Below are 16,318 nucleotides of genomic sequence, written 5' to 3' on the forward strand. Positions count from 1 at the left end.
TCAAGAATTTAAATGGCTAGAATTATGAGCATCTCTAGATTATATCTAGACCCTAATTAAATCTTAAATCTAAATCTAAACTTGAAAAAGATACTAGCTAGAGAGAAAATACTTTTACCTTAGATGGCTCCTCTAAAGAATTCAAAAACAAAACCTTCCCCATCTATTTTCAAAACTCAAGGCCGTCTTTGAGTTGTACTGTTCGGATACAGTGAGCTCTGGCTGAATGGAGCTCCCTACTGGGAGGGACTGTTTAAGAGTATCACAAAAGGTTCACATAAGGAATCACATGTGAAAATTAATTAATTAATTTTCACATATGGTTCCTTATGTTAACCGTCTGAGGAAATAGACAGTATTTCTATAGACGGTTCACATAAGGAATCACCTGTAGAAATAATTTATTTCATATTAACCACCTATAAAAATAGTGTTATTTCCATAAGCGGTTAAAATAGAAACCGTCTATGAAAATTAATTTCATAGACAGCCTGAAACCGCATGAGACTCCATCCTACTACTCAGACGATTTGTCACATAAACTGCCTATATAAATGAACACGGATGTCTTGAAAAATAATTTTTTAGTAATGACTATCGGTCTGTAATATCATTGTCAGTTCCTATTACAGACCGACAATGATAATTATTATCATTGCCAGTTCACACCCATATGAAGCTTCACTACCGGATTTTGCTGTGAAATGACAGTTATAGACCGACGTATAAATCTGTTAAGCATTAGTGTGAATGAATACGATCAATGTACATAAATAAATCCAATCTGAGTTCTGTTGTATTTGTATCTCGTGATAAATGACTCGTCCATCTGGCTGGGTGATTTGTAACTTGGCAGAACATATTGGACTGGTCTGGTATTGCGTATCTGCTATATCATATATATGTTGGGTGAACATTGGTAGTGATCTGATCCGGAGGGGAGTGTTGCATTGCTGCTGTTAGCTCGTATCACTACAAGAAAAATTATTGTATAAAAATAATATATAAAAGATACGTTCAAAACAAGTAGAACACTATTAGTACAAACGATTAGAAACTACAGCCGTCTATATTAATAGTACAGACGATTCAAAAAGACTGTTCTAATTTAGAACCATCTTAATGGTTCTTTTTAGTACAAACGGTTCTAATTTGGAACCGTCTATACTATTACTGTCTATAGTACAGACGGTTATAGTTTAGAACCGTCTGTACTATTAATATAAATGGTTATAGTTTGTAACCATCTGTACTGTAGTATCCTGCTTTGTTGAAACTACTTGTCGTTATTTTCTCAAACGGTTCTAGTTTGAAGCCGTCTGTGTTACCCTTTGTACAGATGGCTCCATATATTCGTCTGTAGAAAAGCGTCCTACTAAATGGATTCTATAGTAGTGTCTTGAGTATCGGAAAGTTAGGGCAATACAGTATCACTATTTCAAAATGGGTTATTACAGATGGATTTTAAATTCTATCACAAATGGTTATGTTTTGTCTCTACACAAGTGTCTGTGATATCGATCTTATTACAGACGGTTATAACTTTATTTTTACAAAGATACATATAAACATATTTTATGTAAAATTATTTGTGAGTAGTAAGGGTCACAAACCAATTTTCTAAAAATCTGTTCGTAAGTATTAAGAGTCATAAACTTTTTTTTGTTAGAACATGTCTATACAAAATGTCATTGATAGATTTTTTTGAAAACTGTTTGTGACCCTTTTCCCTGAGAAGCCAATTTCCTACCTAGCTACCCTAATGATATGAGATACACACTTTATAATTCACAAATTAAACAATATCATATGCATTATTTACATATCATACATTGAGACATTATTCAAAATATTGATCATGCATTATTTAGAAATTCATCATAGGTATTTACATATCACAAAGTTTAAGAACATCATATATTGTTCAGAACATATAAACCTAGCTAGCTATACATAATCCCTAACTAAACACATTTTGCTTCAAGAATAACGAGATGTTTGACATCAATGGACACATCGTCTTCCAAAAAGACGAGATGATTGACAAAATTGATCGATGCTGTCCTCCAGAAGGATGAAATGATTGACATCATCTTAGTGGTGTGCATTTTAGTACAATGTCAATCAAGCATCATCTTTAATGATCATCTCGCTGTCATCCAGATTAGGCTCTATCTTGACTAACCTAGTAATGTGTCAAAACCAAACTACATTGCTGCCAAATCACCAGCCATGGTTAAGCAAAAAATACATGTTCAAATCAGTCTTGCAATTCATGAAAATATCTCCATTGTGATGAACAACAATAGATAAATTTATATATATAAAAATAAAATGTAGAATTCGGTTCACAGCAAAAACATGATCCACATAGGAGCCCTTCACAGTAGCGAAGAACACGAAGTCCACACAACCGAAATCGACACCAAGCATCCGCACCGTGGAAGCAGACATATGGACAACCCCATCCTACCAGTACCTAACAGTAGTGAACAGAGTCATTGCAAATCTGCGGTGGAAACACCACATTACCCTTAGTTATACTGATTGAAGCAAACCCTAACAAATCCTAATAAAATCACGATGAAAACCCTACAATACTCACCTCAGTGCAGGGAAGAGGATTCAACGCCCAAATCTCGCTCATCTGATATGGAAAAAATCCTAACTAGCCGTCGTAGAATGGGCTCCCGGATGCCAACAATAAGAGCGAGGAAGATAAACACTCATCGTCACTTTATATTGAGTGAGCAAGAGGAGATGAGCGGTTATGTGTGTGGGAAGCTAAAGAGATTGGGAGGACAAGCATGTTGTGTGTGTGGGAAGCCAAAGAGTCACGAAAGACAAGCGATCAAATTTAAAATAGTACCTAGGTCTTTAAATACTGAGGGCTTTTAGAAAATTCGTATGTGTCCATCATACAGACACAGACGAATTTGTAAAAACCGTCTGTTATAGACACACCTAAATGGCGGTCTTGTTATAAACATATTTTTCTTAACAACCGTTTAAGCGTATTTTGTCAGTGACGGGTTTTAAAATAGTATTTATGGCACACCGCCTATTTTCATTGATTATGTGGTAGTATATGTAGCCTAGAATGCTTTGCTACCATCATGGATGCCGATTACAAAGTGTCGATGGGGCAATAGGCAATGTGGTTTGCTCTAACCCGTTTGTGTCTGTGCGTTGCTGCTGCTGCCATGATGACGATGATGTTCATCATGTGCTTAGGCCGAGATCTTCAATGGAGGGAGCCCGTGCCTGTAGAAATAAAGCTATTTCCACCCGCGCGCGATATCCAAGAGGAGCCCGAGGCCGAGTCATTATGGGTGGCTGAGCGGAGGGAGCCCACGCCTTCTCCTCCACCACCACCGGCGTGCGAGATCCAAGAAGAGCCCGAGGCCAAGTCATCGTGGTAGCCAAGAGGAGGGAGAGATGGGGTGGAGGAAGCTCATAAGGTGGTTGTGGCTCCTTGAATCGAGGTAAGGAGTCGGGGCAGAGGAGACCGGCGGGGTAGAGGAGGTTGTCGAGGTCCAGCCGGTGGGGTAGAGAGGAGTATGGATCTGGGGTGGGGAGAGAAGACAAAGAGAGGGGACTTATAAAAATGAGAGACAGAGAGGATGTGAGGAGGAGAGATCCGGGAGAGACTATAAAATCTGGAGCCGGACACGAGGCACTAAGCCAAAATTAGATTGCATAAAACATTTGGGTCCGTACATAGCTTCACTGCCAGTCTATAATATCACTGTCGGTTCATATTATAGACCAACAATGATAATTATTTTTATTGCCGGTTCACGCTCATATAAAGCTTCAATGTTGGATTTTGCTGTGAACCGGTAGTGATGGGCCGATATATAAAGTCTGTTATGTATTAGTGTGAATCAAGAAGTGGTTATACGTTTCGTCTCTGCAAAAGTGTCTATGATATAGATCTTTTTACAGATGGTTACAACTCCGTCTATAATAGAAATATATATAGACAAATTTTGTGTAAAATTATATGTGAGTAGTAAAGAGTCATGGATGGTTTTTGTTGAAACCTATCTGTACAAAATGTCATTGACAGATTCTTTTTGAAAACTGTATATGTGATTCTTTCCCCTAGAATCGATTTTGCTTTCTAGCTACCCTTATGATATAACATACACACTTTATGATTCATAAATTAAATAATATCACATGCATTATTTACATATCACATATTGATAAATTATTTAGAACATCGATCACACATTATTCAAAAATTCATCACATGAATTTACATATCACAAAAATTAAGAACATCACACATTGTTCAGTACACATAAACCTAGTTAGCTATACACAATCCCTAACTATGCACATTTTGCTTCAAGAATAACGAGAGGTTTCGCATCAATGGAGACGCCGTCTTCCAGAAAGACAAGATGATTGATATAACTGGTTGACGCCATCCTCCAGAAGGATGAAATGTTGACATCATCTCAGTTGTCTATATTTTAGTACAATGTCAATCCAAGCATCATCTTTAATGATCATCTCGTTGTCATCTGGATCATGCTCTATCGTAACTAACATTAAGCAAGAAATACGCGTTCAAATCAGTCTTACAGTTTATGAAAATGTCTCCATTATGATAAACAACAATGGAGACATTTCTATATATAAAAACATAATGTAGAACGCAATTCATAGTAAAAACATGATCTATGGAAGATCCCTTTACAGTAGCGAATAACACAAAGTCCACACAATCAAAATTGACACCAACCATCCACACCGTGGAAGCAGACATAGGGATAACCCCATCCTGCCAGTACCAGACAACAGTGAACAGAGACATTGCAAATCTGCGATGGAAACACAACATTACCCTCAGCTACACAGATTGAAGCCAACCCTAACAAATCCTAATAAAATCAACCGCAATGGAAACCCTACGATACTCACCTCAGTACAGGGAAGAGGATTCGGCACCCATATATCGCTCATCTGATGTGGAAAAAAAATCCTAACTAACCATTGTAGAATAGGCTCTTCGATGCCAACAAGAAGAGCGATGAAGATAAACACTCATCATCGCTTTATATTGAGTGAGCGATGGGAGATGAGCGGTTGTGTGTGGGGAAGCTAAAGAGATAGGAAAGACGAGCATGTTGTGTGTGTGGGAAGCTAGAGAGCCGAGAGAGACAATCGATCAAATTTAAACGTACCTAAGTCTTTAAGTAACGAGGGTTTTCAAAAAAATCCGTATGTGTCCATCATTCAGACATATATAGATATAGATGGATTTGTAAAAACGTCTATAAATTCAGACACACCCAGACGACGATCTTGTTACAGACATATTTATCTTAATAACTATCTAAAAGTATTTTATCAAGTGAAAGATTTAAAAAACTATAGGACAATTACAAAGAAACCATTACTTCCGATATTATTGCAAGCTTGCTACTAAAAAATTACAAAAATACCATTAAAACTATCATTCAAGTGACATCCTTGCAAAAAATAAAAAATCAGAAAGATATTTGCAAATACGCCAAAAACCATTTATGATATACCGTCTGATTTTATTAATTCTGTAGTAGTATAGGTAGCCCAGAATGCTTTGCTACCATCATGGATGCCGATTACGAGGTGTCGATGGGCAGTAGGCGATGTGGTTTGCTCTAACCCGTCTGCGTCTGTGCGCTGCTGCTGTTACAGCTGCAGGGACCCGGTACAACGACGCCTGAGCTAGGGCGTGTGCAGGTGACCAGTGGTACGACCGGTCAGCTGGTTGATCGTGCAGACTGCAGGGCTTAGTTCGTTCTCTTATCTTCCTCGGAATTACAATTTACAACTCTCGCTTGCTTGCCAATAACTTCCAAAATGGAATTGCGAAAGAAGCGTTTGGGAGTAGCATTCAGGCGAAAAATGGTACTCACTCTTATGTCTATGTGGTCAGTTTGGGTACTTCTCCTACTTATGAAAGAAAGCAGGCAACATCCTTTTTTAAATTTGACAAGGAAAGTAGGCAAGTTGCCAAGCGAAGTAATGGTAGATAGAGGAGTAGGTTGGTTGATGCTAGCAAGAACGGAAGGCGCTAAAGGAACAAACTAACAAACAATAAGCTAGCCAGGGACGCGAGCGACCAATACATGTCCGTTTCCAAGGAATGAACGAATAATACATTCAAGGGAGATGATGTGAAACCAACCTTTTGCTTGGCTTTCTCAGTTGAGTTTCCCTCGGGATGAAAGAGACAAGGAGAGTCTCGTCTCACCTGCATCGCCATGCATTTTCGTCCATCACGCGACGCGAGCGACAACGCAACCTCCCTGCTCAATTCCCTACGCTTGTACTCCAATCAACCTAGCTCCAATCATCATCCAATCCGATCCGATCCAGAAAAGCTAGTGCAAGTGTAGTGGATTAGAGCTAGCCCACTCCCGGTAATTAGCTAGTTTGTTTGTCGTCGTCCGCCACGGCGATGGCCACCGATCTCCTGTCGTCGCCGCTCCTCCCGCAGCGCCCACGGCGAATGAGCCCCGCGGCCGCCTGGGCACTCGCCATCGCGTCCACACTCGTGCTCCTCCTCCTGCTCGTGCCCGCCTTGCGCCCTTCCCGTACCCGCTGCTCCCGATCCTCACTGGACCTCGTCGAGCTCACCCTCGTCGCCGCCGCTCACGACAAGGGCGCGGGTACGCTACTTTCTTTCGATTCGATCGTGTATTTCTTTTTCTTTTTTTGCGAAGAATTCGTGTGTATCATCACGAGAATGGTACTGAGTGCCATGGCTATATGTATGTCATGGATTTTGCATTGAAATCGTATGCATGCTAGCTAAGAATTCGTGTATTTCATTTCCTCTTTTACCAGTGTGCTTGGATGGAAGCCCGCCGGGCTACCACCTGCAGACAGGCTCCGGCACCGGATCCCACAACTGGCTTATCCATCTTCAGGTGATCCGATCCATCGCTTTTCTTTTCTTTTCTCTTCCAGATCGCAAGTATCATTTGAAGACCATCTCTTTGGTGTACCTCGAACACTGTTAGCCATGTATGCATGGTTGCGGCTAAATGGATCAACCATATACCCACTTATACATAACATTCAGGGAGGAGGCTGGTGCGACACCATACAAAGCTGTTCCAACCGCAAAATGGATGCGCTTGGTTCATCCAACTTCATGAAAGCAATGGGCTTCGACGGTATTCTCAGCAACGACCAGCTACAAAATCCTGGTACGTGCATGCGTGCAAATCACAGATAGATCGATGCTCCTTGTGTCTTCTTCACTAATTTCATTTAGCACGCACGTGTTTAGATTTCTACAACTGGAACAGAGTCTACGTAAGGTATTGCGATGGGGCATCATTTGCTGGGGATTCCCAATACGAAGATCAGGTGGATTTCTGATTCTGAATTCTGAATTTCTGAGTCTACGAACGTCGTGCCGTGGGTGCATATCTTCTTCCTCCTATCCTACTGATTCTGATAATTCTGATTGCTGCCAATGAAGCAGAATGGAAACAAGCTGTTCTTCAGAGGCCTGCGCATCTGGGAAGCGGTCCTAGATGAACTCATGGAGAAAGGACTCGCCGATTCCAAACAGGTCGGCATAGTTTGTTTGTGAGGAAAAAATATTGCTTTTCTACTCCGATCAATTCAGAACCATTTGTGTTACTGTTGTACAGATTAATTAAAGAACCATGTCAATACTTCATTTTCCTTTTCAGGCCTTACTTACAGGTTGTTCTGCTGGTGGTCTGGCTACGCTACTGCATTGCGATGGTTTTCGAACACGGTTCCCGCAGGAAGTTTCAGTGAAATGCCTTCCCGATGCTGGGTTCTTTCTTGATGCGTAAGACCCTCAACGTAATATACTCCAGCTCAGTTGCATTCCGTTGCACTTGTACTGAATTGCCAGTTTTCTTCTACTGCAGAAAGGATTTATTGGGGAAAAGGTCCATGTGGTCCGTATACAATGGAGTTGTTCACCTTCAGGTCAGTTCTTTTAGCGTCGGTTCAGACTAGTTCATGCATCTGAAAAATTCTACATGAATATTTGTGCTAAAAGTTCGCTGGAATATTTGCAATTCCTTTTCCAGAATGTTACAAAAGTTCTGCCCAAGGACTGCCTCGCAAACAAGGATCCGGCAGAGGTATTAACTTAGTCTGTAATTCCATCTGCTTAATCAACATGGTAGTACAGAATACCTGTTTCACCACTATATATGTTGGTAAGTTGATACGTGGACATAATTCTGTTCCCAGTGTTACTTTCCTGCCGAACTTATCAAGAGCATCAGCACCCCCACGTTTATTGTAAACTCTGCTTACGATTCCTGGCAGGTAATTTCAGTCTTATTATTTCGACTTTTTTTGTGCTCATACATTTCTTTACAGAGCTCAAAAAAGAAAATCCTGATTTGCTTTAGCTAATTAGATATGCTATCTCTGGCTAGATTCAAAATGTTGTGGCGCCAGATGGATCGGATCCTGATAAGTCATGGCAGAGCTGCAAAGCCGACATTAGAAAGTGCAATTCCACGCAGATGGAAGTTCTGAATGGTCTGGCTGGCTGACTTCTCGATCTGGTGGCTATTCTTAGTTAGGTGTCTATGAAGCATATATGTCCTCGTCCGTTTTGTAGGATTCAAGAAGAAAATGGTGAATGACCTGAAGGCTGCCGACGATAAGATGGACTGGGGGTGGTTCATCGATTCATGCTTCACCCACTGTCAGACAGTATATGGAAGCTCGTGGAAATCACCAATCTCCCCAAGGCTTGGAAATAACAAGGTGAGTGGGATAGCTTCAGTCACTTACTTCACTGATGATTCATGCATCGTACTACTGTATGCTGTTTAGATACTAAATTGTTTTGATATTGGCATTGTACTCTCCCTCTCCTCGTTGTTTCATGGACATGGACTGGAGCAGACTATGTCTCAGACTGTTGGGGATTGGTACTTCGGAACAGGAACAAGGATAAGAGAGGTTGACTGCGACTATCCATGCAACCCCACATGCCCAGCTGCCAACTATTAAATAATTCAGAAAGGAAGATGGATCCAGAATAAAAGAAGAGGCAGGAGAAAAATCACAAAATCCAAGCCAGGTGGAACATTGATAATGGATCTTCAACTGAATTAATGGAGTGGAAATGCTAAGATATCGTTTAACTATGTTTCGGATTTTGTGATGGTAATTCTCTGAGATCATACATACAGGCATAATAATAGTAATCATCTCATGTCATCAGCATCACCATGTAAAAGACAAAAAGGAAAAAAAAAAACTTTGGCCTCCCACTCGAGCAAACTCTTGTACAGTAGTGTATGAGTACCTGCAAGGCCAAATTCAAGAAAATTGTTTTATGTCAGTAATTTAGCTACGCTTCAAAGATTTATCGTTCTAACGTACACGTTATTTATCTAGGTGGTTATGTGTTAATAAGAGAGATAGTATTTTATCGAAATAATAATATAAAAAGTAGGAATGACAACAGAGTCAATCCTTGTCGAGGAATGCTTCTTCATCTGGGTCCCTATTTAGCTATTTAGATGAAGTTTTCTCCCATCTTCATCCCCGCAGGAAATTTTGCAGGGATCAGATCCCCAATTAGAATGTAAAATTGAATAATAGTTGATTATTTTTATATATTAACAATATGTTTATAGTATAAATAAGTAATTTATTGGTGCACACGAAGGTAATTGATATAAGATGGATTAAATATCGTAGGTTAGACAAAAAAATATGAGTAATTTATTATTTTTCGTACGTAATGTAATATTTATAAATTTATATGCTAAGAAAAAGATGTATATACATGTGATATCGGAGACATACCGGGAGCGAAGACGAGAAGTGTCTTCTTATTCCTGTTCCTGTATGAATTCATGAAAATCAATTTTTTTTATATCAATCTCCTATTAAGGGAATTTTCCGCGGGTTATGGAACTCAGCCCCATTACCATCTCTTAAAAAAAAAGGGAACTATTGTGGTCCCCCCACCCCCCCTTCTGTTCCTTCCTCCTCCTCGGCGTTGGCGGCGACTGCAGCAACCGCACCGGGCGGAGGCGACCAACCACCGCTTCCGTCGCCATCGGACTGGATGGTGACAAGTTCGCCACTCCCGAGAATGACTAGAAGCAGCAGCACCACCAATATTGTATTGTATTGTAAGACTTGCGCCTCGGTTTCTTGTTTAAAAAAGATAGGAGGAAGATGAGAGTGTTGCCGACGCCTCGCCGATGCGGGCTCAGATCCAGCAGGCGCTTACCCACCACAGCAGCACCCTATGCCGTCGCTCTCCACCTCCTCCGCGCCGGCGACCCACCAGCTCCGTCTCTGGTGGCGCCGCCTCGGCCGCCGCGGGGCCGCTGGGGCGGCATTCGCCACCGCGCTCCTAGCCGCCGCGCTCTTCCTCACCCTCTCCCGCTACGCCGCGGTCCCTGCGGATTCCACCTCTTCTCCCCCATCCTACGGCCATCGGCTCCCCACCCTCGTCGAGCTCACCCTCGTCGACGGCGCGAAAGACAAGGGCGCCGGTGAGGTGGCCCCACCCTCCCGATTCAATTCAATTCATCTCACGCCGAATTACTTCCAATCCACCCCGATTCGGATTAGATTAGGGTTCTTACTTGTCTAGGGTTTTGCCACGCACAGTGTGCTTGGATGGGACGCCGCCTGGGTACCACTTCCTGCCAGGATTCGGGGACGGATCCGACAAATGGCTCCTCCACCTAGAGGTACCTTATCCTTCCTTGCATACACTTGCAGTAATAAATTTTTCGTTTATCTCTCTCTGGAATTTGATGCTCTTGCGCCTTCAACTGGTCTTGACCATATTTCACGGCTGCTTTTCCGGTCATCTTCAGGGTGGAAGCTGGTGTCGGAGTTTTGAGTCATGTGCTCGACGTAAGAAAACAAACCTCGGTTCCTCTGCCCACATGGATAGGCGTGTAGAGTTCGTCGGCATCCTCAGTGACGATGAATCTCAGAATCCAGGTATTTGCTCTATGCTCCTTGCCCCTCTAGTACCGTGTGGTTATATCTTCCAGGTAATTTAATGACTTTCAATGTAGTCTCAATTACTTCATCTCCAGCAAACAGCACTTACGGCTATGAGTGCATAATGGATGCTCAAGCCTGCTGTGTCATAGTATTCGATCCTTGAAATATTATTTTCTAACTTTTCAATTGTACATCTTAATTAGTCTGCACCATATCTTACTATAATAATGCATCGGTATATTCTTGTTTCAAAACTACACATATGTTGTTCCATCCAGCCCCCTTGTAGTTCATATCTTTATGGCCATTCGTTGGTAATATTTACATAATGAAAAAGATATGTAGGTACACATATAGATATCATTCACAACTCTTTGACAATTTGTTGAAAATTACACATGTTGTTCCATCATGCAGATTTTTACAATTGGAACAAAGTGAAAATAAGGTATTGTGACGGTGCATCATTCTCTGGAAATGTCGAAGATGAAGTCAAGGTATGCATGACCTTATACTGGCTTCTTGTTTCCTGTTTATGCACTTTAATTTCTTCCCAGGTATTTCTACTAATATTTCTGTGATCCTATCCAGAATGGCACAAGTTTCTTCTTCAGAGGCCAGCGTATCTGGGAAGCAGCCATGGCTGAACTTCTGTGGAAGGGGCTAGCCAGGGCTAAACAGGTTTCCCTTACAAATAAAATAGCAGTGGTTGCTGTACTCGGGCTTAGATACACACATTGTTTGGATGTATTCCAAAGTCTCGTGTTGCCACATTGATTATTGACAGACCAGCCTTGTGGCTCAAACAGCACATCAACAGATCATCCCCAGCCCGAAACAATGAACAATACAAAGATAACAATATAAATTTGTCCCATCATAAAATTTAGATGCTTCCCCTTAGTATTTAGCTATAGACAGAACATCTTCTGAAGGCATAAAAAGATTGCTGACTTGCATGATTATCTATCCATTTAAAACTTCAAATTCACGTCTGAATACTGGATATAGTTATGCTACGTACTGCCATATTCAAATCAGTTTGGTCTTTCTTCATCCGTATTCTAGGCAACTATTACCACTGTCACACTGCAACATGCTTTTGAACGAAATGCAATATGAAGTATACCTGACCTCATGGTAAAGAAGATGTTTCTGGCCTAGAATGAATCAACAACCGCTTTGTCTTTTTACTTTTTTCATTGAGCTACTTTTATCTCTTTTCATAGGAGTTATCTCAAAAAATTTGATGCCTTGTGACAATGGGATTTCCTGTCACATTTATTCTCTTATGTATTTTATATTGACTCAGTACCTATGTCCTAGCAAGTTAACAAAGTAAATTGCTAGACCAATAGATTTCTATTATATGTCATTGGTGACCAGTCAACTGTGCAATTATTACTTGACTATGAATTGAATTATTTTGATAACAGTGCGGTGCTAATATTTTCCCCACACGTAGGCTTTTCTTACTGGATGCTCGGCTGGTGGTCTTTCTACGTACATTCACTGTGATGATTTCCGAGCACTTCTACCAAAGACGTCTACTGTCAAGTGCCTCGCAGATGGTGGATTTTTTCTTGATGTGTATGCTACGATCTTTTTTAGCATTTCCGTCCCATACACAAATTCGCTTGCTCTGTGCCACTTAAGGTTGACTCGTTCGTTTTCTGGCTAGTTCAGTTGAAAACTGAGTCGAGTTTGAGCGTATCTAGCTCACTTAATTTTCACTCGGTACAGCTCGAATTATGGTATATAGTAATAGATAGAAACTAAATTACAGTACTTATTACCTTTTATAGTTGCGATTGCAGTTTTCTATCTTCTTATATGCAAGCTAGTTTTTTGTTACAACTATTGCCTTTGTACTTGAGGATGCATAAAGGATGTTCTATTAACAAAATATGCCATCATGGTGGAATTTTGAATGAGTTTTTGACATTCGTGCATTTCCTGCCACAATTATGGCCTAATTATATTGAAAATTTCTTGGCTAACTGATTTATCACTAAAACATTCATTAGTTTAATTTGGTGAGTGACTTGCTCAAGAGTTGAGATTTGGCTCAACTTCATTATAAGCTGAGTATACGCCTATTCGTTAGCTCAGTTTACTCTACTGAAATTGAGCTCGTCTTTTTTTTTTTTTTTTTCAAATGAACAGAGCTGAGTGTATTCCATCTTGCTTGAACTTGACTTGTTTCCAGACCTAGTTCTTTGTTCCTAGAAATGTTTAGCTTTATTTTTGATAGATAAGTGAGTTTACAGTGCTTTCATTTTGACTCCTTGTGATTGGTTCTTTCCCTTATATCACAGAGAAGACATTTCTGGAAGAAGGTATATGCGGAGCTTCTATAATGATGTTACTCGGCTACAGGTCTACCTTCCTCCCCACGACCAACCAACTCAAGCAATTACATTTTATATGGTATTTATTCTCTATTTTTCTTGCAGGATGTGCGTAAAAGGTTCCCTCATTGCAGTTCAGATATGGAACCAGGGCAGGTTGTTTGCTGATTTGTTTTAATTTATGATTTCCCATGTTTAGAATAATCACTCTCTTCAATATTCAAACCACTGCATGCTAATCAGTGCTCCTTAATTTTTACCAGTGCTTTTTTCCACGGGAAGTTGCAAAAAGCATCACCACACCAATGTTTATACTCAATCCGGCATACGATGTTTGGCAGGTGCCATTATCCATATCCATCTTCGTTGTCTGTTAGAGAATAAATATCGACATGATTCTTACTTCTCTTTTCTCCTTTTCCTTTCCAGGTGGAGCATGTCTTGTCTCCAGAAGGATCTGACCCTCAAAGTTTGTGGCAAAACTGCAGAATGGATATTACAAAATGTAGTTCGAAACAGCTTGAAATTCTCCAAGGTTGTAATAGAATCTTATATGGTTATGCCCTCTTCTGGATAGCTTTGTCTCACTTAAAGATCCTCCATCTTGCAAGTCACTGTATCAAGGATTATAAATTTTGCAGGTTTTAGGAAAGCACTGCTTGATGCTATAAGTGAGTTCAAGAATAGAATAGACTGGGGTATGTTCATTGACTCCTGCTTTATACACTGTCAGTCAATGAATGCTTTGACTTGGCATTCCCCATCAGCTGCTAGAATCAACAACAAGGTAACCTCATGTCTCTTTTTTTTCCCCTTCAGTTGAGCTCAAGGGAACTTGTAATATGTTAAAGAAATGTAGATTGACCTGGCTTAATTGGCTCTACAAATATGTCCTGGACTTTGGAGATTTCGGTAGTTGCCATTGTTTTAGATCGATTTTATAATTTTACATTATAAGAGTGATAACATCACAATGGACCACTGTGTCTGTCAGTAAGCTGCATGCATTCTGATTTCTGACTAGTCTCAGCAGAGCATATTTCAGTGGTTTGGCAAGTATTGCCTACCAATATCTTAAATGATCGCTTTGTAGTACATACATATGTTATTTCGGGGCTATAGATGATAAAATATCTTTCTGAGTCTGTTGTATATTTTTTGTGACATTTGGCATATTATTGCAATTTCAATTCTGGTGAACAGACCGTTGCTGAAGCGGTGGGAGACTGGTTCTTCAATCGGAGAGAGGTGAAGGAAATAGACTGCGAATATCCCTGCAACCCGTCATGCTACAATAAGGTTCTTGATGAGCCCTACAAGGAAGACTGACACTGTTGTCTGTTGTAGAATTTTGGTGATTTTAAGTGCAATTCATTCTCCATGAGTTCGTATTTGGTCAATTGAATGTGATCGTTAGCTCAGCTTTGATTCAGACCTGTACTTCAGACCTGTTCAAATATAAGAACATTTATTAGAAAAATACTCTTCTTTCCATGTTTGTCTTCACAAAATGAGTCTTGATATGGTATGTCTATGTAACGACCCAAAATCTTGTACTGAAAAATTTCTCAAGGAATTAATGGAATAAAGAAAATGCATGGAGGAGAGACAAGAAATAAAAGAAAAATCAAACGGGAAAAGAAAAAGAAAAGAAAACCTCTCTTTTTCCTGGGCCCAATCTTCCCCTCCTCTCTCTCTTAGCTCGTTCCCCCATCTGTTTCGCTCGGTTTGACCTGTCTTTCTGCATGTGGGTCCGCTCCTCTCTTGGCCTCTCTCTTGCGTCCTGGCCCAGCTTGCACTTACGCCCTGCTCTCCCTCCCGTCCGGTCCCACAGGTTGGCACCTTCTCCCACCTCCGTCGCCCCTTTCCTTTCCCCCCACGTGATAGTGAATCCGACCTGATCGACAAATCCATGCCCAAAGATGGAAGGTGATCCCCATGCAACTGCGTATTTGGAAACCATGATAGCAGAGAAGGAAAAGGGAGCAAGAATCGCGATGTGATCGAGCTTGGAGACTGGAATTAGCTTGCAGAGATCTCAACGGCCACCGAATCAAACTCGAGCGTGAACCCGCATCTCCAACCTATATAAGGACCCAAGACCCCCCTAGAGCATTGCCAGCCTCTTCGCAGTGTTTCCCCTCACAAATCATAGCTCGAGCACCACTCGAGAGCTCCCTTCGTGAGTTTCCACCGTTGTTGCCAACCCACAACACTAATCCCTGATGTCGACACGCCCGTCAAACGAGCTCACCGAGGTGCCAGGAAGCCTTTCTGCCGCTCGCAGTCAAAATCGGAGTACCGCGGCGAGGTTCTTGCCTTCTCCGACGAGCGCGCCACCGTGAAAGCTGTCGCCAGAGCTCAAGCAGGTTTGATCTCCACCACCCAATCTCGCGCCAATGGTCCAGATTAGAACACCCCCATACCCTTTCACCTCGGCCCAGTCAGCAATACATAATCCCTGTCAGCATCAACACATCAGCGCCATGTGGGCGATCGGATCCTATGTGACAGCCATGCCAGCAAACCCAAGCCTAGTTAGTGCCATGTTAGCTTTTCCTTTTTTTTCTTTTTCTTTTAGGGCCTGTTTGGTGGAGCTCCTCCTAATCCAAATTCTATGTGGGAATTGATTCTCTGGGGAAATGATTATGTGGCTGAAAATAATTCTTTAGGATAAACTCTATGAAGAAAATAATTCTGTGAGGGAAGTGAATCAGGGGAAGTTGATTTTTTCGGCTCGCAGCATCTAATTCATTTCAGGGAATCACTCCCACGGAATCACTCTGGGAGCTGAAAACTGTAAACTACCATTTGGCAGAGCTCCCACTAATTTCACTATAGGAGCTGGTCTGGGAGTTCTACCAAACAGAACCTTAACTCCTCTACTAATATCAGCTTGCGCAATAATTCCCTTTTTAGTAGAAAAATAATTCGTAAAATTGGGAAAATCTTTAATACTTATGTTAATTCAT

The 16,318-nt window shown here is 41.1% G+C and overlaps 2 protein-coding genes across 4 annotated transcripts; both read left to right on the forward strand.

Annotated features, from left to right (window-relative positions):
* The first annotated feature begins 6,188 nt into the window (after positions 1 to 6,188).
* LOC133911726 (pectin acetylesterase 5-like) lies at positions 6,189 to 9,345 on the forward strand. 2 transcript variants are annotated; one of them, XM_062354101.1, is made up of 12 exons: positions 6,189 to 6,671; positions 6,850 to 6,932; positions 7,088 to 7,214; positions 7,298 to 7,377; positions 7,493 to 7,585; positions 7,710 to 7,834; positions 7,917 to 7,977; positions 8,082 to 8,135; positions 8,248 to 8,325; positions 8,439 to 8,544; positions 8,627 to 8,775; positions 8,917 to 9,345. In XM_062354101.1, the coding sequence occupies exons 1-12, from the start codon at positions 6,461 to 6,463 to the stop codon at positions 9,022 to 9,024; spliced, it is 1,275 nt and encodes a 424-aa protein (XP_062210085.1). In that variant the 5' UTR covers positions 6,189 to 6,460; the 3' UTR covers positions 9,025 to 9,345. The 2 variants fall into 2 exon arrangements, with proteins under 2 accessions (XP_062210085.1, XP_062210093.1); XM_062354109.1 differs by having other exon boundaries at positions 6,190 to 6,671; positions 7,496 to 7,585.
* Positions 9,346 to 9,995: 650 nt separating this feature from the next.
* Positions 9,996 to 14,838, forward strand: LOC133911713 (pectin acetylesterase 5-like). Of its 2 annotated transcripts, none has more exons than XR_009908695.1 (12): positions 9,996 to 10,529; positions 10,648 to 10,730; positions 10,860 to 10,989; positions 11,413 to 11,492; positions 11,587 to 11,676; positions 12,461 to 12,566; positions 13,314 to 13,374; positions 13,452 to 13,502; positions 13,610 to 13,687; positions 13,776 to 13,881; positions 13,988 to 14,133; positions 14,550 to 14,838. XR_009908695.1 is itself a non-coding variant. In XM_062354086.1 (12 exons), the coding sequence occupies exons 1-12, from the start codon at positions 10,280 to 10,282 to the stop codon at positions 14,673 to 14,675; spliced, it is 1,326 nt and encodes a 441-aa protein (XP_062210070.1). In that variant the 5' UTR covers positions 9,999 to 10,279; the 3' UTR covers positions 14,676 to 14,838. The 2 variants fall into 2 exon arrangements, 1 of the variants encoding a protein (XP_062210070.1); XM_062354086.1 differs by having other exon boundaries at positions 9,999 to 10,529; positions 12,461 to 12,585.
* Positions 14,839 to 16,318: the final 1,480 nt, after the last annotated feature.

The sequence above is a fragment of the Phragmites australis genome, chromosome 1 (assembly GCF_958298935.1).
Source record: "Phragmites australis chromosome 1, lpPhrAust1.1, whole genome shotgun sequence".
Classification (NCBI taxonomy): domain Eukaryota; kingdom Viridiplantae; phylum Streptophyta; class Magnoliopsida; order Poales; family Poaceae; genus Phragmites; species Phragmites australis.

What these genes read in the sequence shown, in the direction of transcription:
- LOC133911726 (XM_062354101.1), top strand. Translation starts at nt 6,461, where the DNA reads ATGGCCACCGATCTCCTGTCGTCGCCGCTCCTCCCGCAGCGCCCACGG. An exon ending in ATTCCCAATACGAAGATCAG is followed by an intron (nt 7,378 to 7,492) that starts GTGGATTTCTGA and finishes CTGCCAATGAAG; the next exon opens with CAGAATGGAAACAAGCTGTT. An exon ending in GCTGGGTTCTTTCTTGATGC is followed by an intron (nt 7,835 to 7,916) that starts GTAAGACCCTCA and finishes CTTCTACTGCAG; the next exon opens with AAAGGATTTATTGGGGAAAA.
- LOC133911713 (XM_062354086.1), top strand. Translation starts at nt 10,280, where the DNA reads ATGCCGTCGCTCTCCACCTCCTCCGCGCCGGCGACCCACCAGCTCCGT. An exon ending in CGCGAAAGACAAGGGCGCCG is followed by an intron (nt 10,530 to 10,647) that starts GTGAGGTGGCCC and finishes TGCCACGCACAG; the next exon opens with TGTGCTTGGATGGGACGCCG. An exon ending in GGCTAGCCAGGGCTAAACAG is followed by an intron (nt 11,677 to 12,460) that starts GTTTCCCTTACA and finishes CCCCACACGTAG; the next exon opens with GCTTTTCTTACTGGATGCTC.